The sequence below is a fragment of the Odocoileus virginianus genome, chromosome 3 (assembly GCF_023699985.2).
Source record: "Odocoileus virginianus isolate 20LAN1187 ecotype Illinois chromosome 3, Ovbor_1.2, whole genome shotgun sequence".
NCBI classification, from domain to species: domain Eukaryota; kingdom Metazoa; phylum Chordata; class Mammalia; order Artiodactyla; family Cervidae; genus Odocoileus; species Odocoileus virginianus.
Window position 1 is genome coordinate 45,856,015 of NC_069676.1, and position 22,639 is coordinate 45,878,653.

Here is a 22,639-nt window from a genome sequence, read left to right on the forward strand (position 1 = left end):
ACCCCAGTTCGATTCCTGGGTCAGGAAGATCTGCTGGAGAAGGAATAGGCTATCCACCCCAGTATTCTTAGACTTCCCTTGTGGATAAGCCAGTAAAGAATCTGCCTGCAATGAGAGAGACCTGGGTTTGATTCCTGGGTTGGGAAGATCCCCTGGAGAAGGGAAAGGCTGCCCACTCTAGTATTTTGGCCTGGAGAATTCCATGGACTGTATAGTCCTTGGAGTCCCAAAGAGTTGGACACAACTGAGTGACTTTCACTTTCACAGGGAACTCTATATTCAATGTCTTATAATAACCTATAATGGAAAAGAATCTGAAAAAGTGTATATAACTGAATCACTTTGCTATACATTGGAAAATATCACAACATTGTAAATCAACTGTATTTCAATAAAAAAAGAAAAATAATGGCACTGGCAAAGAAAGCTCTGATAAAGAAGAGGTTGTATGCACAGCCTTCATACAGGAAAAACTCATTAAATGTCCTGAACCTGTCTTGCAACAAAGCTCAGCAAACATGCACCTTGGCCTTACAAATAGTCTGCATACCCCTCACTGTTCAGCTCAGTGAGAATGAGTGCTTTTGCACTTCATTTCTTTCTTTATAGAGTTAAATTGCATTTTAGAAGCTAGGTATTCTCCCTTCCGTGTGGTTGCCTTGACAAAGACAAAGTTGAGACCAAAGAGAGAGAGAGGCCAAAAGAAAATGCATGGCATCTGCAATCTTTAATCTGCAATTGTGTGTAGGTGTTGCAATCACTCTATTATTGGCCTTCAAGCAGTGGGTTCAGCTGGAAATCAAGTTTATGAACAGAACTGCTGTAACCATAAAGGATTTTTCCCCAGTGATTAAGCACTAAAATGATAGGTGTTAAATAAATACAAAGAAAAGAGAGAGCTTTGGGGGAGTCATTCTGTCTCTATCAGAATTCGAAAGGGAAAGCCACCTGACTGAGAGGGGGTGGGGAAGAGCCAGACTTCACTAGGTGGTGGTGTTCTGACTTCTGTTCTCAAACCCTGATGACGCTCACCCAGCAAGTTCCCTCCAAAAGGGCACGGGCAAAATAGGAAAAGTACCTCCGCAGTTCATTCATAACCTTGAACGCCTTCCCCATGTGGGCAGGGTTGACAGTGATGGTCCTCTGGTTCTTTTCATCATCCCCAGTCTGTATCGGGGGTTGGGAGCTCAGTTTGATGCTGTGAACAGGAAAGGAGTGGGGGAGGAGAGAGAGGATCACATGTTGGCAAACTCATTGATCAAACTGTCACAAATCCATCCATTTGCCCACCCACCAGGGGCATCTCTGTCAGCCTGTTCTCTTCACCACAGGCCCAGAAGGGAAGGAAATCACTGGGTCAGGAATTTCTTCAGGATCTTCCAGTGCAAAATGTACCCCTCAGATCCTAGTTCAGCCTCTTCCATCAAGCACTGGTGTGACTTTGCGGGAGGTCCTTATTGTCCATCTCTCCATCCCTAAAAGGGTATGGGGTGAGGGGAGACTAAGCACTGTACCACTCACTTCACAGGGATGTAGGTTCATTCAACAAACATTTAGTGGAGCTTACTACATGCCAAGCACTGTGTTTAAATTCAAGAGAAACACAATAGGTGAGTCACAGACAGTGCTTTCACAAAGCTTAGCGTTCAGTGATGGAGAAAGCCAAGTCAACATTTAGACATATCAGAGTATTATGATCTGATTGGAATTACAGAAGCACAAAGAGATTCCCAAGTAGTGCTAGTGGTAAAGAACTTGCCTGCCAATGCAGGAGACATAAGAGACGCAGGTTTGATTCCTGGGTAGGAAGATCCCCTAGAGGAGGAAATGGCAACCCACTCCAGTATTCTAGTCTGGAGAATCCCATGGACAGAGGAGCCTGGTAGGCTATGGTCCAGAGGGTCGCAAAGAGTCAGACACAACTGAGGCAACTTAGCGTGCACGCCCACACAGAAGCACAAAGGATAGGCAACTATCGCAGTGACGGCAGGTTGCGGAAAAACTTACTAGAAGCTGAGGAAGAATAGAAATCTTAAGGAATAGCAGAAATTAACCAGATAAGAAGGAAGATGGGGAAACAGAGGAAACAATATGAACAAAGACCAAGAGAAAGGAAGTCCAGTGGGATCAGAGCCCTAGAAGTTCAGTAAAACTAAAAGAAAGTATCAAGAGAAAGGTCTAGAAGACTGAGTAGTCTTATAAGTGCCACATAAAAACAAAGCTAAGGAGTTTGGATTTCATTCTAAAACAATGAGAAGCCCTCGGAGTTTTAAGCAAAGAAGTGGAGCAGGAAGCAAGTGAATACATGTGTGCTTTAGGAAGATCACATTGGCCACAGCGTGGACACTAGTGGCATAAGAGTGAAAGCTTTGGAGAAACCATAATCCCATAGAAAGACAAGGGATTGTAACTGTTATAAAATGACTATATGTGGGCTAGGTGAGCAAGTGGTGACTAGTAAGAGGCACCTATAATCTCAAAGCCTTCCACATCAAAGACAAAACACTCAAATTCCTATGGGATGCCAACGAGATGCTCAATCACTTCCAAGCAACATGTCTCAACTTGATGGTGGGGTGGGAAAGAAGAATGCAAAAAATGAGCAAGAAAAGGACTTTCTCCCCAAACTGATAAAACTATTCAGCTCCAAGCCAAGTCTGAGACCTTGGAGTTATGTCTGTTTGGACCAGGCTAAGCTTTGCCTTCTCACAGAAAACCGGAACCTTCTCCACTGGAGTAGATTTGGGGACCCACAGTTCACACCAACTCTAAGACACTGACAGTAACTTCCCTTGCCTTTCTCTAGTGGGCTTCTTTTTGATGTTACCACCTAGCCTTGCAAACTGGCTCAAGAAAGGGGTTGCTAAGATTAAGATAAAGTTTCAGAGACCTGAGAGTCTCTCTAGATCTCACACTGGGACTGGTAAAGTTGGAACATTCCAAAATAACCAGCATGCCAGACCCACAGCCTGTCTAACCAGGACACTAGCCTCCACTGGCTTCCATCCCACTTTTAGTTCAGCAGGAAAATGTAAGCCACAGACATCTGAACTGTGGGACTATCTGCACTCTGGGTGCAAAGAAGTCAGCTAAGCACAGGATGGTAAATATCAAGGCAGAATCATGTGTTTTAAAACATTAAGAAAATCGCAAAACAGAGAATGTTATCAAGGAGAGGGAGGACCTAGTAAAAATTAAAAACTTCCTATTAAAAATCCCACAAGTATAATTTCTTTTATAACTTAGGTGTCCTTCCCTACTCCAGGCCGGATAGATGTAAATTTCTATTTTATACTAAAAGTTTAATGATTTTACTTTTGATATTTAAGTCCTTATTTTATCTAATGTTGATTTTTATGTCACCATATGAAATATGGATCTAATTTTTTCCTGTAAGTTCCATTTATTGAATACTTTTTCCTTTTCCCCACTGACCTTGTTATACCACCTTTAGACATATATCACAGAATGATAAACATAAAATGTCCTAATGAATATTGTCATCTTCCTTATTTTAAATTTTAAAAAGATGTTTGTGATGTTTCCTCATTGTATGTTAATTTTAGGATTTTTTTAGATGGCCTTTATCAAATTAAGAAACTAACATTTTAATTTCAATCATAAATTATATTAATTTTATCAAATCTTTTCATGAATCTAATGAGATGATCATATGGATGTTTCCCTTTAATCTGTTAATGTGGTATATGACATATTTTATAATACTAAACTATATTTGCAATGCTGAAGTAAATTTAGAAACTGTAAAACACTGCACAAATATTCATTATAAATACTGTCTTCAAATTGCAGAGACTTAAAAGCCAGGAAGAGAAAATATCTGGTATTGATCAGAGAACAACTAAAGGTTTCTGACAGAAACTTTATGAGATTAGAGCTCATAAAGGCCCAGTGGACAGACATTATTAGTTCTATTTTACATATATGGGACAGATGTAGATCAAAGAGAGACATGCTGGAAGCGCTGACAACAATCTCCTGTGACTAGTACCTGGGAAGCTTGCTCTTCCTTGTGTTAGTCTTTGAATTTTGCAGTCTTCCAGGATGGCCCAGTAGGTTAGGTTTTGCCTCCTCTAAGAAGTCCTTTGACTACTTCATTCCTAAGTGATCTCTGCCTCCCCTAAAGTGTTGTAGTATTTCTGGCCTGTAACTCAACTGCACATAGAATACAAACCCGTGTTTGATGACCTTTTCATAGCACATATTTGAACACCCAGCCCCCTCATGCTAGACTCCATATTCCTGGTAAGCAAGGACGATGTGTCCAAGGACTCTCAACAGCTTAGCCTGCCCAGCAGAAGGCCATGCCCACAGCAGGCCTTCATGACATATTTATCATCAATGAATTCTGATCTGAAAACCCTCCACTTTGTCCCTGTGGGTGGTAGACAGTAGAGCAGAGAGGGGATGACCTGCCCCAAACACTGCCCCCAACCCTAACAATCTTAAAAATGAAAGTAAAGTTGGTCTTCAAAATTAAACTATAAATTAATACACATAAAATCCTATAATAATTATAAACAAAAATACATAAACTATAAACATTAGGCCCTCTTTCATGGCATGCCACCTCCCACAGCCTTTTCTCCCACCCTCCCGTCTCCTCCGAAGTCCAGATCCATATATCCATTATCTGAACTGAGTCCCCAACTTAGATTTTTCATAGTAACTTATACTCAACTGATGTTCCCCACCCTCTCTGAAGTCTACTCACCTTTCTGTACTCTCTGTCTCAGAGTCATACCCAACTACCCACTCACCTATGCAAGGCAGAAACTGGAATATCATCTTTGATGTCTTCTTCCCTCCCTCTCTCACTTCACACACTACCACAAGTCCCATCAGTCCTAAATCCTTTCATCTCTCTCTACTCCACTCCCTTCTCACAGTCACTGCTACCACAACTTCAGTCCAGGCCATCATGATCTCTTAGCTGGGTAGTTACTACAGTTGACTTCCTCCTCACAGACTTCAGAAGGATCTTTACAGAATGTCACTGTGTGCATGGCACGTCCTATGTGAAACTTCTCACTGGTTCCTCACTGCATACAGAAGAAATCTCAGAGATCCAGCCTGGTGCTTCCTTATCTCATTGCTGTCCTGAAGACTTTTTGTTACTCAAGTACTAAAATACTCACAATTGCCTAAATATACCAAGCTCTTTTGCCCTATCCGCACTCGTTGTCCCCTATGTCTAGCTCATTTTCACCAACCCTCAGACCTCTTGCTGACAGTCTCCCACTTTGCAGGCAGATTCTTTACTGTCTGAGCCACCAAGGAAGCCCATTAGTAAAATAATTGGGAAGAGATGAGTCTTTACCATGTCTTTAAGATAATTTATTAGTAAATCACATAATTTTAATAAGGGTTATATTTAATGACTGACTCACAAAATTCTTAAAAATTTAACAAGCAGCTCTAGCAAGTGGATGAGTGCTGGTTCTTGCATACCACTGCCCACCCAAGATTTTGAGCTCCATGAAAACCAGGATGGTATCTTATTTCCCTCTATATTATTAGCCTATGGCACATGGCAGGTACTCAATAAATGATTGAGTAACTGAATGGATGGATAAGTAAATGAGGTATAACTACCAACTATCCCATCTTTTCTCACATCCTCTAAAATAATTATTGCTTTATCCCTCTCAACTTCCCCCTCTGTCCTTCCCCAAAGGAGGTGGTAGGGGTAGGGGAGGGGCTTTCTTAGCCAAACTAGTTTCCTGCACTGGTGATTGAGAAGCAGGAGGCTCTTGACAGGAAGCAGGGCGGGGCGGCGGGAGGGTGGGGGGAGGCAGGGGTAGAAGAGAAAGTCACACTCCTCTAGAGAAGAAGGAAGAAAGCAAGAAGAGTTACTGCCTGTTGCGTTAGTTCTTATGCTCTTTCCATCACTAAGAAAAATCCAGGCAATGAATAGAAAGGACAATAGCACGCATGTCAGCAAAGCAGGAGACGCAGAAACCTCGGAGCATCTAATCGTCCAGATGTGTTTGGGGGAATCTGCCAAATGAGGAACTCTGGAGCATCCAGGGTGTGAGAGAATGGAGAGGAGAGGAAAGGGGAGTCTAAGAAACACTGCTGAGAGTTAAGAACTGCATCCCTGCTGAAAGTCTTCAAAAGATGCAAATAAAGTTCAGGCAGCATGGGCCACATAGATAGAGCCCAAGCACATGATGGTCAAGCTATAAATGAGACAGAATAAAGAGAGGCAAAGTCACCTACAGGGGTCAACACAACTCTGTAAGTCGGAGGAAGGCTATGCCGAATGCATTAAAATCCCTCAATAAAGAAAATGTCCTTTTTTAAAAAAGAAGAAAAAAAGGTAAGAAAATTTCCTTTAGAAAGGGAAATCAAAAAACAAGGATCAAGCTGAGAAAGCTCTTGATCCAGCTCACCCCACACTATGGAAGAAATGATTTAGTTATCAGACAATCATTAGGTTCAGCCTCATGTCAGATCCCTGCTGTGGAACTTGAAGCCTATAAACACTTCAATGCCCTTACTCAATCCCCAGCTCGCAAATGCAGCCTCTTGATCAAGTTGGCTTCCCCTATGGCTCTCCTTTAGGAAGCAAGAAAGTGTGGTAGCAGGCCCTCAGGAACCTTGTGCCGGTAATACTTTTCATCACAAATTAATAAAGTGACACTCTGACTGCTGTACCTCAGTTTCTCATGATGAGTTCATCAGCATGACTCTACTTCTTCAGGTCTGGGCAGCAAAGGACAAGAGAAGATTTTGGAACCTACCGGGCTCTGGGTAAACTAGCTCTGGGAGAACTAGCATATTTCTCAATCCTAAAGTTCAAGGCCAAAATGACCCAATTGAGATTTCTGCATCTGGATGAATGAACAACCTAGCACTTGAAGACATCCAAGTAACGGGATTCAGGGTGTGATAGTGCCTCCCTGTCCTCAAGGAACACCCCCACACACAGACTGCTATAGAGCTCCATATTCTCCTACTTTTTCACTTGTGCCACCTCAGTTCAAGCATCAGTTGATTCCCTGCAACAGGCCACACGGACCCAGGGAAGATAATGCATCAGTAACCTATGGTTCCTGGGTAGTAACAGTTAACGTTTACTGAAACCTTACTTTACCTCTACTGTCTCATTTTATCTTCAGAACAACCCTATAAAGTATAACCTCCTCAGGCACTGAGATAAAACTTGTCCAGAAATCCCAAATAACTACTAAGTGGAGAACTGACAATCATACCCATGTCTAATTCACTCCAGGGTCTATCCTCTTCATAACAATGTCCACTGTCTTGGGATAATGTCCACAGTCCAACAGCCCAAGGGAGACTCAATCCTTATGATCCACTCTCTGAGGATCATCATGGTGTGGCCAAACCAAGCCAATGAAGAAGACTGAATCCCCTAGGACTTGTGCCATGGCACTATTTCACTCCACTGATTGTGGGGGAACTACAGTATATACTGGAGTTAATATTATTAATTGGACAGAACTCAGAATTTTCATACAAGCCCGTCATGATGCATCAAAGCTGGTTAGCAGCTGCTGCCATTCTTGTAATGTGCTCTTTCATAAACCAGTTCAAGAACAGGTATGTTACTAATAACATTCCTAACAGTCCAATTCACAAATAGCTTCCTTCCAAACCAAGAAGGCACTCACTTCAGCAGGCTGCATAAAAATGCAAAATATAAGAAAAACATGAGTTCAGCAGACAGAATGAGACAAGGGGAGAGAAAGACTGAAAGAAAACACAGCCCTCATTATGTAGCCTTTTGGAAGCCAAACTTCTATTAGGTTTGAATAGGAGAGCTGAACTCTTCCATGTGTGTGGTTTTGATAAAGGTTACAATAGACTTTCACAAGTTAAAAAGAAAAGTCTGTGAAAGCATGGCTGAGAGTCCAAAAACCCTTTTAAATTATAAAAAGTTACAGATTTGTAACTTGACAACCATTGAACTTGATAGAGAAAAAATTTTAAGAACAAAACATGTTCAAATTATTTTTTACACAGTGCATTAATGCTCTTTCCAGTCTAACCTAGTTTCAAGGTTTATCCAGAAATTGAAAAAAAAAAAAAATTAGGTCAATTCTATGATGGCAATTTTCATCAAATAAAATACTTGCTTTAGAAAACTTACCCAAAATGTTCTTGTATGGATGTGTCTTAACAATATAAAACCTAGCAAGCAGCAAAAACCTAAAACTCAAATCTGGGCATGGGGAAATCAAGAGGTTTCTTCCAACTGACTTTGTTTTCTTGCAGTTGAAAACCTTGCTTCACCAAAAATTATTTCCAAAATGGAAAGTTTGGTTTCAATTATCATGGTTGAAATGCACATATGCTTCAGGCAGCAGTGATGCCCAAAAATTTCTACAGAAGTTTCCACCCATGCCTTCTATGGATGGGAGAGGGCTGAGAGGAAGAGAAAGCCTGGGGCACTGAACACTTGCTCTTCCCTGGGTCTTGCCAGTGATACACCGGGCATTGTAAAACTCAGCATTTGGAGAGATTTAGCTGCCTACATCATGTTTTTGTTTTTGTTTTTTAAAATAAGATCTGTTCCTGATCAAGGACAGAAAAATAAGCCCTCAGGGTTCTAGGAGCAGGCTGTCCTCCATAAGGATGAGCCATTCTCTCTCTCAGGACTATTCTCATAAATTCAAGGCACAGTGTTGGGCACACAATGCCCCTTGCAATAAGAGGTATCCTGATGCTTCTGATAAAGAAAACCACCACAATTCTAAGAAAAATGGACAGCCAACACCCTCTTCTGTGATGCTTCTTCTAAAAGTTGTGGTTCTCTGCAATTCTTGTGAATATCCCAGAGACTGCCTGGGAATTTTTTTAACTACGGTAAAAATACATTTAACTTGAAATTTACCCTTTTAAGAATATAGTTCAGAGGCTTTAAGTGTGTATATGTTCTTGTGCAACCATCTATTTCCAGAACTTTTTCATTTCCCTAAATTAAAACTCCATGCCCATCAAGCATTTCTCCCTCTCCCCAGACCCTGGCAACCACCAGTCTACTTTTTGTCTCTATGAATTTGACCATTCTAGATACCTCATATAAGTTGGGAATTTACTGTAATATATCCACAAGGCTGATTTCTAGAACTTAAATAAAATCCCAGTAGCCAAGCTACTGTCATTTTCAATGTGCTCTACACACACACACACACACACACACACACACACACACAAATTTGTCACTGTAGTGATGTCATGGTTCCAAACCACTAAGGCATCTGAAGCCTCAGGGTGTCTATAAAAGGAGGACTAAGGTAAGGCTTCCTAGGTGGCACAGTGGTAAAGAACCTGCCTGCCAATGCAAGAGATGCAAGAGACTCGAGTTCAATTCCTGGGTCAGGAAGATGCCCTGGAACAGGAAATGGCAATCCACTGCAGTAGTCTTGCTTGGAAAATTCCAGGTGTCTTGTGGGCTACAAATCCATAGGAATCACAGAGTCTGACAGGACTGAGTACACACATGTGCACACACACACACAAGTGTTGATGAACCCTATAAGAGGAAGAGCCAAGCCCTGTGTGGTATCTCACTGTGAGGAGACAGCTTAGGTGGATGCAAGATGACCTGATAGCCTCTTAATTTTCTCATGGGAATGGTCCCACAAAATCTGCTTTGGATTATAAATATAGGAAGGCCTTAAAATAAGCCTTGGTTAGTATCCAAGAACAAATCATGGAGTACAACAGGGCAACAGATGAACACTAACAATAACAGAAACTACCATTTACCGAGAACTTACTCTGTGCCAGAAAAACTTACTAGGTGCTTTATCTATATTGCCTCCCTTGATATTCACAGCAACTCTGTGAGATATGGATACTGTCCCTCTACATCAAAAAGAAAAATTAATTCTGAAAAAAATGTGACACACTCAAGGTCATACAGTTTATGAAATAGATTCACTGCAAGCTTTATGCTACCCCAAAGCCCATGTTTTTAATTAATAGTCTTTTAAGGTAGAAGTTTCAAACCCTCATGGCAAAGAAAGAAAATTGTTCATTAGAAATCTCTTGGTTGAAAATTCTTAATGCTTAAAAACAGCCCCAATTAAGCTTCAGCAGGTTAAATGTAGGAGAACAAAACTTAGGATCCCTCCAGTCTCTAGAGGTCTGACATATGATCCTAGGCCAGTCACCCAGTTTCTCTGGCCCCGAGTTTCCCAGGGAACTTGTGAAAGAACCCTACTTCCCCCTTTTCTGCCCTACCTCAAAGCATTCCATGGGGTCAATTACCCATGCTGAGATAATAAGGCTGATAGCCAAGGATGAACCTATTGGCCAGAGGTTTCAATCGCCTCTCGGAGAGGCAATTTTTAGTTATTGGAGCTTCTCACAAAAGTCGTCAGCTAATCAGCAAATAATTATCTAATACCTACTATGTGTCCAGCCACACAGTAGACAATGTGGAGTATTCAGAGGTACAGGCAACATTCTTGCCCTTGAGGACCTATCCCACACTGTGGGAACTTATAAGATATATGAAACAAAAGCACAAAAACATCTTGTGGGTGGGCCTATTATTCAGTACCCAACTATGAAATTCAAACTAGAAGTAATGAAATTAGGAAGAACATCTGCCAGAACCAGAAGAGCTTAAGTTTCCAAGAGAAAGTGGAATTTTAAAACAGTCTTGATAGATGAATAACTTTTGGAAAAGTGAAAGCAAAAGGCATTCCACGCAAAAGAAACTCTGGAGGCTAAGGATCTGAGACCAGATGTAGTAGTGCACAGGATGAGTGATCACAAGAGAGACCCATAGATCTCTCAGTAGGGGTATATGAGTGAGCAGTAGGAATGGGGACTGGAGCCAGATTTCAGAAGACTTGAATGCCTGGCAGAGTAAGCTGGTCTAAGAGTGGGAACAAACGGTAGTGAGCTCAGGGACCTGGTGAACACTGGAAGCTGCAAGGTTTGGATTTCTCTGCTTTTGATAGAAGGAATGCAAAAGAACACATGTAAAAACTAGGGGTTGCAAAGCCAAAGACCTCAGCCATCCCAGTTGAAAGGCACCAGAGTGCTGAAGAACAAGAGAGCTCCTAGGAGGCCAGGGCTCATTACATTTTGGAACACAAAACTGAGAACATAGTAAGTACCCCAAAATGCTTGGGAAGCAGTGCTTTGATCTACTGTTGCTAGTCTCAAATGGACCTTTCAGTCCTAATATGTAAGCAAACAGGCTTGATCTAGAATCTCTAAACCTCCATTCATATCACCCCTGCCCTCTGTTAGCTACTAGACCAATACAAGAAGGTGGAGGACACTGCACACTTCTGCCGTGAGGAAGCAGGCTTTCAGATGCTCTGTCACCCAGGGGGCTACACAGGATCCAACACTAAGCTCCTGTTGCAAAGGACACTCAAGGAGAGACACTCAACCAGCAGTACATTCAGTCTGAAGAGTCCCAGTTCTCTTCCTAGGAGTTACATCAAGAAACACAGCCCCTGGGGGCCTCTTCAGACAGGAGGACACTATATAATCCTGCCAGTCCTAGTGGGATTTAGAGAGGTTTAATGACATCATTGTGCCCCTATGAGATGCAAGACTGGGGACAATCCATGCAAAAGAAATTGTTTATTGATGTACACTCTAGGCATTGTTGACTTAGTTGAACCTGTTACCCTTTAACCAGCTGGTTACCATCTGAATCAAACTGGTGACTCAGAGGAGCAGCCGTCCTCCCTCAGGGGTCCATTGCCATGGCCTACTGCTCTTAGTCTTCTCACCTCAAGGAAAAGGCGAGTCTCATTCTCTACCAGTCGCAGACTGACAGAATGAAGAGGAGACATTTTGGCACACAGAGAAGTGACCCGCCCCTGCACCACACTCAGCACCTTCACAATTAAAGAATCAGAGCCTCAGATAACAGCCTTAAAATGTATTAAAATGCATGGGGCTGCCAGGAAAAAAATCTCTCGCTAGTTAGATCCAGCTCAACAGAAGTACTAAAATTCCTTTCTGGTAATTTCTACTTTATAAAGAAACCCCTGACGAAAGGAGCAAGAGTTTCCCTAAAGAATATAACTTCCAGTATCATTAGGAAACTTTCATTGCAAATGGAAAGTTCCGAGCAAGTGTCACCTGAATGGATTTCTCTCCTTCTTACTTTAACTTTTGTGTGCATACAGGTACACACACACACACACACACACACACACACATACACTTTTAGGAAAGACATCAGCTTGGCATGCTTGTTGACAACTTGAGCAAGTACGCTGTGCCAGGCCAGCCCTGCTATGACATCAAAAAACACCCACCAAAGAAAAAACACCCCAGGGGAAAGTAGCCAGGAAAGGGAAACGCCTCCTTGAAACAGCCTGATACAGTCCATGCTGACTCTTCCCGAACACCAGTCAGGAAGTCACTTCTTTCAGGGTGCTCCGCTGCCCTGCAAACCCAGACCTGTCTCTGCGGAAGCCAGACCTCTGGGGAAAGGGGTTTCCCTGCTCTGACTCTGCCGCCGGCTGGTATCCATCAGTGACCAGGTCTTCCAGCCCTGTCTAACCAACGCCAATACAAAAGCTGGTGGCTGCACTGTGGTGCGTGTACACATACACAAACACAGACACAGACACACACACACACACACACACACACACACTTATACACACATACATACCTTTCCCCGTCCATTGTGTGAGGCCCAGCCGGGGTGGCAGCCGCTGAGCTGTGCCTGCACCGGAGGATCCTAGCTCTATTCTGCTCGGTTCTCCCAGCCAACCAGCGGGAGATCTGATCAGCAGCAGTGATTCAGCATGGCTGCAAATGAAGCCACCTCCCTCTCGATCCTCCTTCCTCTGACTTACTCTCGGCAGCTTCTACCGCAGAATCAGCAGCAGCAGAAAACGTCTTACCCAGAGCTCCCTGCAGCCCTTTCAGCTGCTAAAAGCAGCAACCCACTTGCTCCCCCTCCCCCGCAGGCTTGCTGCTCCTCCGTCTCCTAGGAACAGCGCAGCAACAGCAACCCAAGTGCAAGGCCACCTTTCTAGCCGCTTCCACATCTGCCCAGGCATCCCCAGGCGACCAGCCGACCCCAGTACCTCCTGCCTCCTCTGCCTAGACTGAAAAGACTTGGGCAGTTCCTCACTAGCCTGAGAAATACTGGTCCCCACCTCCTCCCCTGCCCCCATAGGCTGTGAGTCTGTCAGCCTGGCCAGATCGCTGGAATGAGGAGGCCCCTCTGTGGCTTCCAGTGGACTTTATCCACCTGGGGAAATTGACTTGGAGGTCACAGCTCATTTTCCAATTCCTCCTCCCAAAATCTACAGCAGCTCTGAGCGTCTGATAGATGAAAAGAAGTTAGGGTAAAAGAGCCTGATGGAACCGAGAAGAATGCAAAAAGAAGTTAAGAAAAAGGGAACTGAAATAAATACTATTTTACTGCAAGAGGTTAAACTGCAGTAAAGCCATGACAATGGGACCACATACATTTATTTCCCCAGGCCATACTGAAAGACCACAAGTTCCATAGCACAACCCTAAAACACCTTCCAAAAGTCTCTCATGTTAAAATCTGACTTAAGCTGTAGCTTCAACCAGTCAGTCTCCAACTAAATCCCCCATCTCCAGTCAAAGACCTCTTGCACCCTGGAATCTCCAATTGCCTTTCAAGCCTCAATTCTGACCCACCTATAAGAAAACATAATGTAGGGGGCACGCTGGAGGCTGGTCTGTACCTCACAGCCACAGTCAAGGGGCATAATTGGGGCAATCAGCCACTGGTGTTTGCATGCTCAGTCCCTTTCAGTTGTATCCGACTCTTTGCAACCCTATGGGCTGTAGGCCACCAGGCTCCTCTGTCCATGCAATTATCCAAGCAAGAATACTGGAGTGGGTTGCCATTTCCTCCTCCAGGGGGTCTTCCCAAATTAGGGATCAAACCCGCATCTCCTGCGGCTCCTGCACTGGCAGGCGGATTCTTTACCACTGAGCCACCTGGGAAGCTTAGCCACAGTAATGGGTTAAGAAAGTTCCTTGATGCCTCAGAAAGACCACACATGAGCATCTCTATTCTCGGAATCCTCTGTGTCACGTCTCTGCTTTTCAGGACCCATATTACCACTAGCTGGTTGAGTGACTTTCAGTAAGTCTTTTGCCTACTTTCAACCTCAGCCCCTCATCCATAACCTAGGGACAGACTCTAGAGTCCCTTTCAGCTCTAAAATCACATGACTCTAAAAATGTCTTAAATGTTTCATTTTTCTTCTCATTAGCCTGTAAGATTGTTTAAGAAGAAATTTTTACTGGACTCTATAAAGTTTCGAGGGGGATTTAAGGAAGATAATATGAAGTATGTGAAAGTATGAGGGATGCTTAGTAAACCTATTATAGTTGTAATTTTGACCTGTTAAATTTCTTCACTGCCAGAAAGCCTTTAGACCATGAGGGAAGCCAGACACTGAGGTAGCAGAAACTAGAATAACTTAAACCTTACACAGCCTCCTGAACTCACACTGGCTAGCACATACTCTCAAAGATTACTCCCCACCTGTGACACTGCAAAGTCCTCCTAAATGAGGCCATTAGGCCGCTACCCAACTCATTCTCTCTCAAGTGAGAAGGGGCTCAGGAGATTTTATTTACACCCTACAGCCCTGTATCACTACTTCTTCCTTTCACAACAATACCCCTCCTATCTTTCTCCCTCTGCCCCTTCCTCTTCTAATCAGCCTTGTGGCTCTGCTCCAGATATTTCCTCTTGAGGTGAATCACAGGGACCAGAAGTTGAACATCACAAATAAGGAAACTGAATCCCAGAATCCATGCCAGAGTGCAGACATCCACCAGGAAGACGAGTGGATGATTCATAAAAGGGATATGAGAGTAAGATGAGTCTCTCACAACTTCATACCCCTAGTCACAACCTCACCATATAGGAAAGAGGGGAAGTGTCACATAAAACAAACCAGAAAGTTTTTGAGGATCAGAAAAGTAAATACTAAAGGACCAAGCATATTTCAGGTTTCAATATATTACAACTATTGAGAGCCAGTATAAAATTTTTACAGAATTTCCTTTGCAAACTACTTTTGCAGTGCTAACCAATGTCACTACAACATATGTGTTGAAATCATACTGCTATCACCTACACTGTATCCTCCACTCTATCCATGAGAGATAAGCTGAACAGAGACTTCTCAAAGAAGGGCATCAAGAAAAGAAAGGCAAAACCAGGGCCAGAGCTGAACCAAGAATCAAAGTCTCCAGACTCCTGGCACAAAGTTGCCATCAGAATCTCCTCTACAATCAGTGCTATAGCTTTACACTTTCTACTTTATTATCCAAGCGTTCTCTGGGCCACAGGCTAAAACTGCTTGCTCAAGGCTAACTGTCCTAACTGGATTTCAGATTAAGGAGAGTCAATATTGGATTCCTGAAATAGAGAAAAGTCAAAGGAACCAAAGTAGTGCCTTCCTGGAGGAAGAGGTCCCATGTTTGGAATTTCCAGCAGTAGGGTCTCACCTCCTTGCTGGGCCTCCTCCCCATACTCAAAGCTTCTCCCACAGCTTACCAAGAGTCCCCACTCCATTCCAGAACCATTTACCCAACCATGTACACCAACTTTGTTCAAAATCTTCCAGCTCTGTGTGGCTGAGGAAAAAATCATGTGAGGAGAAGAAACTTTTTAAGTAGGTTTGGCCTAGGGAGCTCTCTTCTCCACACTCCATCTGTCTACTGGGAGCCTGCACAGCACAGCTTACCTAAAGGCAGTAAGCATGGCCCATCAATCTTCCTTCTAAGTGTCCTTTTCTTCTTTTCTTGTTTTTATCCTCCTTCTTCAGAGCCTCACTCTTGCCCAGAAAATCCCATGGACGGAGGAGCCTGGTAGGCTACAATCCATGGGGTAGCAAAGAGTCAGGCATGACTAAGCAACTTCACTTTCACTTTCAAAGCCTCAGTTCCTCACAACTGCAGGCACCAAAATACATACAGTGGTCCCACACCCAGCTGTGCATCAAAGCCATCTGGTTGAAAGTATAGGCATCAAGGGATCAAAAGACACAAGGAAACTTTCTGGCTTATGGTAGTGCTGCATATCTTGACTGTGATGATACTATACAATTGCATACAACTACATTTTATCAAACTAGACACTGAAGGAGGTGAATTTTGGCAATTATACCTCAATAAACCTGGGAAAAAGAAAACATCCCAGTACCTGGCTCCACCACACACCTATAGAACTAGGACCAAAGGAGCAGGAATTTCAGCAAACTTCATAGGCGACACTAATGCACAGCTAAATGGAAAGACCACAAAGAAAAGAACTCAGACCATTAGAATCAGTCAGACCAGGATCTGAGTATATTTAACAGAAATATAACCCTTAGCAAGGTACAAGTCTTAATTTCTTCATCTGCAAAAAGAAGGTAATAGTGGATAATAATAGCACCTGCCCCCCAGGGCTGTTAGGTTTCAAGACTATCAAGCACTTAGCAGAGAGCCTGGCCTGTAATAATCACTGAGTAACCATTAGCAGCTATAATTTGCATTACCTGTGCCAATGCTACCAAACTATAGCTCTGTGAGTCCTTAGTTTTGAGGTCGAGAAGTCAGCCAGGGTACCTTGTGCCAGGAAGCACAGCCCTGGGCCTCTCCTGGAGTCATTCAGTGGTCACTATTACCAACAGGCTACCAAGGACCAGACAACGCCAAAGTTAAATTCAGGCCCACCCACACCTGTATCACCAAAACTTCCCCTCATATTCCTGACTACTTTATGAGTAGACTCTTCCTGTAGCTGCTTAGCATGCCCCCAGCACAGCAAGTCAGGCAGAAAATGAAAAGGAACTCAAGGTCCAAAAAAGTCAAAAGGTAAAGAGAACATCATCTTATCCAGAGATGCCTGGCTTCCCTCAGGACTCCTCCTATGAGAGAGAAGAACCCATGCCCTGAACATATTTAAGAGAATAATTACCTGTGGCATTTATGTTGTACTTTAAAGCTTACAAAGTTCATCATGTCCCTCATCTCCTTGGACTTAAGATAAAACATCCACTGAACAGTAATAACAGCTCCCATCCCTTGACCTTTTACCCTGGGCCAGACTCTGTATTCTTGCCTGGAGAATCCCAGGGACAGAGGAGCCTGGTGGGCTGCTGTCTATGGGGTCACAAAGGGTTGGACATGACTGAAGCAGCAGCAGACTCTGTACTCAAGACTTTACATGTACCCCTCTCATTTAATCCTCCCAATAACCCTGTTTTAAATATGAGATACACAGAAATGCAACAGATTTTTGTATGTTGACTTTGTATCCTGCAACTTTAATTTTATCAGCTCTGACAGTTTTTTGATTGAACCTTTAGAGTTTTCCATTAATATGTACAATATCACCTACAAATGATAGCTTTACTTCTTCCTTTCTAATTTGGATGCTTTTTACTTCTTTTTCTTGCCTAACTGCTTTGGCTAGGACTTCCAATACTATGTCAAATAAAAGTTGTGAGAGTGGGCATCCTTGTCTTGTCTGTGATCTCACCTTTGAGTATGTTAGCTATGGACTTGGCATATATGGCTTTTATTATACCAAGTTACAATCTCTTTACACTCACTCCGTTCAGAGTTATTAACATAAACGGATGAATTTTGTCAAATGCTTTTCCCGCTTCTATTAAGATGATCATATGATTTTTACCCTTCATTTTGTTGATTTGGTGTTCTACAATGATTGATTTGCAGATACTGAAACCTGGAATAAATCCCACTTGATTATGCCGATGATCCTTTAAATGTATTGCCACATTCAGAAATAATATTGCTGTAAATATTTTGTTGAGAACTTTTGCATCTATGTTCATTGGGGATACTGGTCTATAACTTTTTTTCTGGTGGCATCTTTGTCTTGTTTTGGTAACAGGTTAATGCTGGCTCCATAAAATGAGTTTAGTAGAGTTCTCTCTGTTAAAACTAATAAATTCAGTGAAGTTAGAGGATATAAAAATCAATACAAAAAAGTCTACTGTGTTTCTATATGCTAAAAATGAAGTATCGGAAAGAGAAATACAGAAAAATACCACATTTATAACTGCATCCGAAAAAAAAAATCCCCATTACCTAGGAATAAATATAATCAAGATGAAAGATCTATATATTGAAAAATACATTAATGAAAGAAACTGGAGAAGACACAAATGAATGGAAACATATTCCATCCTCATGGACTGGAAGAATCAATATTGTTAAAATGTTCATACTACCCAAAACAACCCACAAATTTTATAAACTCTATCAAAATTTCAATGGCACTTTTCATAGAAATAGAATAATCCTAAAATGTGTATGGAACTAAAAAAAAAAATCCAAAGCCATCTTGCGAAGTAAGAACAAAGCTGCATCATCATACTCCTCGATTTCAAACTTTATTACAGAGCTGTATCAATTAAAACAGCATAATTATCTATCCCTGGTGGCTCAGAGGGTAAAAAATCCACCTGCAATGCAGGAGACCTGGGTGCAGTCCCTGGGTTGGGAGGATCCCCTGGAAGAAGGCATGGCAACCCACTCCAGTATTCCTGCCTGGAGAATTCCATGGACAGAGGAGCCTGGCGGGCTACAGTCCATGGGGTTGCAAAGAGAGGGACACGACTGAAGCAACTAAGCACAGCACAGCACGTGATCAGATGTATGAAATGAAACAGTATGATTCTGGCAGAAAAACAGACACATAAATTAATGGAATAGAACACAGAGCCCAGAAAGAAACTCACACATAATGGTCAATTAATTTACAACAAAGGAACCAAAAATACATGCTGGGGAAAATGCAAAGGTAACAAAAGCAAAAATAAACAAGTGAGATGCCATCAAACTAAAAAGCTTCTGCAAAGCAAAGGAAACAACCCAAAATGAAGTGGCAACTTATAAAATGGGAGAAAAGATTCAAAATCCTATATCTGATAAGAGGTTAATATGAAAAATACATAAAGAATTCATATAACTCAACAGCAAAAAAAAATCTGATTTAAAAAATGGGCAGGACATATGAATAGACATTTGTCCAAATAAAAACATACACGTACCAACAGGCACATGAAAAGACATTCAACATCATGGAAACCATGGATCATTATGGAAATGCAAATCAAAACCACAGTGAGATACCACCTCACACCAGTCAGAAAGGCTATATCAAAAAGACAAGAAACAACAAATGTTGGCGAGAAGGTAGAAAAAGGGGAACCCTTGTACACCGCTGGTGGGAATTTAAACTGGTGTAGCAACTATGGAAAACAGTACTGAGGTTTCTCAAAAACTTAAAAATTCAACTACCATGTGATCCAGTAATTCCACTTCTGGGCATATATCTGAGGAAAATGAAAACACTAACTCAAAAAGATGTATGTACCCCATTGTTCACTGCAGCATTATTTACAACAGCCAAGGTATGGAAACAACCTGTGTCCATTGATGGATGAATGGATAAAGAAGATGATACACACACACACAGAGAACAGTATTATATAACCATGAAGAACATTAAAATGCTTCCACTTGCAATAACAAGGATGGACATCATGGGCATTATGCTAAGTGTAATAAGTTAAAGAAAGACAAATACTGTATAATCTTTCTTATACCTGGACTCTTAAGAAATTGTTTAAAATTGTAAAAAATTGTTTAAAAAAAACATCATACAGAAAACATATTAGTGGTTGCCAGAGGTAGGGAGTTAGGGGAAGGAGAAATGGGTTAAAGGGGACCAAAGGTAAAAGGAAAAAACTATTTCTCTTCAGAAGTAGTGCAGCAGGACTTCCCTGGTGGTACAGTGGTTAAGAATCTGCCTGCCAATGCAGGGGACATGGTTGCAGGAATTCTGGATGCAGGAAGATTTCCACATGCTGTGGGGCAACTAAGCCCATGTGCCATTAACTGCTGAGCCTGAGCTCCACAAGTACTGAAGCCCACACACTATAGCCCGTGCTCTGCCACAAGAGAAGCCCCTGCAAGGAGAAATCTGCACACCACACCTAGAGAGTAGCCATTCTAACCACAACTAGAGAAAGCCTGCATGCAGCAGTGAAGACCCAGCACAGCCAAAAATAAATTTTAAAAAAAGTAATGCAGTAAATACAAGCTTGACTGAAACATGGAACGTCAATAAACAAATAAATATGAGGAAACTGAGGTTCTGAGACTTTAAATGAGTTGATTATAACCCCAGAGATCTGAGACCCAATCTGCCTGACTTCAGAGACCACTATTAACTACTGTGCTTGGGGACACTATCCCTATCTTACTACCTCCATTTTAGAGATAAGCCAGCTGAGACTGACAGAAAGCAACTGGCTCAAGATCACTCAGTGAGTTGGTGGCCAAGCAAGCTGTGGATCCTCAGATGCCTGGCCTCATGCTCTCTCCACCTCACCTGAAGATATGGAGCAACAGCATCTGAACCCCAAAAGATACTAACATAAGCTGACATCCAAAGCTCTCAATACATACTCTTATTAAGTCCTTATCCCTGAATTCCTCTGGTCCCTTAGCTTACCAAGCCAAGCCAAAGAACACTCTTGGGGAAAGCTGGAGACACACCACTGGACCCCAGTGAGTCAAAGAAAAGCCAGACCAACTACAGCAGCAAGCAGGGTGTTTCCAACAGGCTAGCACATTGCAAACACTTGTCTTCCCAGGTTCCCCCCAAGAATCCCATCTTCTCTCTAATCATCAACCTGCAACTTATGCCCTCTGCTGGTAAATATGTGCATCTCTTCATAAAAGTGAAATCTAACGACTATACCAATGGTTTAGTAAAGGGCCAAAAATCTGCTTCCTTCACAGAACATTCTACACAAGAAAGAGGATTAATTCCTACTGACGACTTTTTCATAGATTCCACATGCTGCTGGGCAACTACACCCGTGTACTACAACTACTGAGCCAGCACCCTCGAGCCCTCAAGCCACAACTAATGAAGCCCAGGCAACAAGAGCACACACGTGTGCCTCGCAAGAGAAGCCACCACAATGAAAAGCTCTCGCACCACAACTAGAGAATAGTTCCCATTTGTCACAACTAGAGAAAGCCAACACGCCGCAACCAAGACCTGGCCAAAAATAAATGAATTTTTTTTTAATTTGTATTAAAAAAAGACTATTTATAATTGTAAATAGTTGCAACTAGATAATTTCAATTTCTCATGATTTCACTTAAAATTTTCAAAAATTTAAAAGGTTCAATTGTTTAATCTCAACTACTTTAACATATTTACATACTCATATTACACTAAATACATATCATTATTGCATATTCAATTATAACTTTTATTGTGACAATACACATTAAATTTACATCAACCACTTTTAAGGAAACAATTCAGTGGCATTAAGTACATTCACAGTGTTATGTGACAGTCACCACTATCCATCTGCAGAACTTCATTATCTCCACAGACACTCTGTACCCAGCGAACAGTATTTTCCATTCCTGCCTTCCTCAAGCCTCGGGTAACCTCTATCTTACATTCTGTCTCTATGAATTTGCCTATTCTAGATCCCTCATATACATGCAAACAAATAATACATACCCTTCTGTGTCTGGCTTATTTCACTGAGCATGTTTATGAAGTCCATCCATGTGTTAGCATGGATCAGAATTTCATTCATTTTTATGACTGAATAAATATTTCATTGTGTGTATATACCACATTACATTTATCCATTCACTTGTTGATGGATGATGTATTTTTAATATTTCACATTTTCATAGAGCACAATTTAGTAAACATTTTCCTAACATTTCACATTTATAGCTTCCAATCTCTTGCTATAAATGTTCTCATCATCATCTTTGTGCAATAACGTCTTCTTTCACTGAATTGTTATCTTAATGTTAAATTTCCTAGTATGGTAGTCCTAGAGCCAAGGGTTGGATACATTAACGGTTCCTACTAAATAAGTCCATATTTATCCTCCTCACTCATAATTGTTTCCAACCTAATGGGGAAGTTACTGTCTGCAATTTCAGTTATAAAAGTACAAAACTGTGACTAAACTCAACTGGAGGGAAGAAAACAAATAATCCCACCAAATGAAAATAAAAGCTTTCAAGCTCATGGATACATGAATCCAGAGACTCAAAGGAACTGGTTGTGACTCTGAAGTCAGCAATAGATACTCAGAAGAGGTATGTCAAATAAGTAATTTTGCCACAATCTCCCTTCTGTGACCAAAGTTTCATATCCTGTGAACCAAAGTCTCATTATACGATCAGAACAGAACAACTTCCTTCCAAGGGGAGTAATACCGAGTAGTTAAATCAGACCAGCTTGCTACACATCTCGTTGCAGTGTATACAAGCAAAGCACGATCCTTCTAACATACTGACATATCTACCACCTGTTGTCAAATGCTGTTGCTTCTAGTAGCTATACTTCCTATCTCCCTAAGGAATTATTTATGGCATCTATGTCAACAGGCACCTATGTCAACAACTGCCTTCACTTATATTATTTTAAAGATCTTTATGAGGCTGTCCTTTTTCTAAACTTGCTTACAAAAGATTTACATGATGGTAGTGAGTCTCCACATGTTCAAAATTGCTGTACTGTGCTTAGTCACTCAGTTGTGTCTTACTCTTTGCAACCCCATGGACTATAGCCAGCCAG

The 22,639-nt window shown here is 41.8% G+C and overlaps 1 protein-coding gene across 4 annotated transcripts in view; it reads right to left on the minus strand.

Annotated features, from left to right (window-relative positions):
* KLHL3 (kelch like family member 3) overlaps nucleotides 1-22,639 on the minus strand; it is a 277,231-nt gene that overhangs the window by 109,849 nt on the left and 144,743 nt on the right. The window contains exons 1-2 of one of the 4 annotated variants that reach the window (XM_020893024.2): nucleotides 16,952-17,063; nucleotides 1,079-1,198 (exon numbers count right to left, since the gene is read on the minus strand). In XM_020893024.2, the coding sequence (XP_020748683.2) occupies nucleotides 1,079-1,198; nucleotides 16,952-17,055 (224 nt within the window). In that variant the 5' untranslated portion in view covers nucleotides 17,056-17,063. Of the gene's footprint in view, nucleotides 1-1,078; nucleotides 1,199-12,652; nucleotides 13,197-15,734; nucleotides 15,979-16,951; nucleotides 17,064-22,639 lie in introns of those variants that run through there. The other 3 variants (XM_070465404.1, XM_070465405.1, XM_020893036.2) reach the window with 3 other exon arrangements.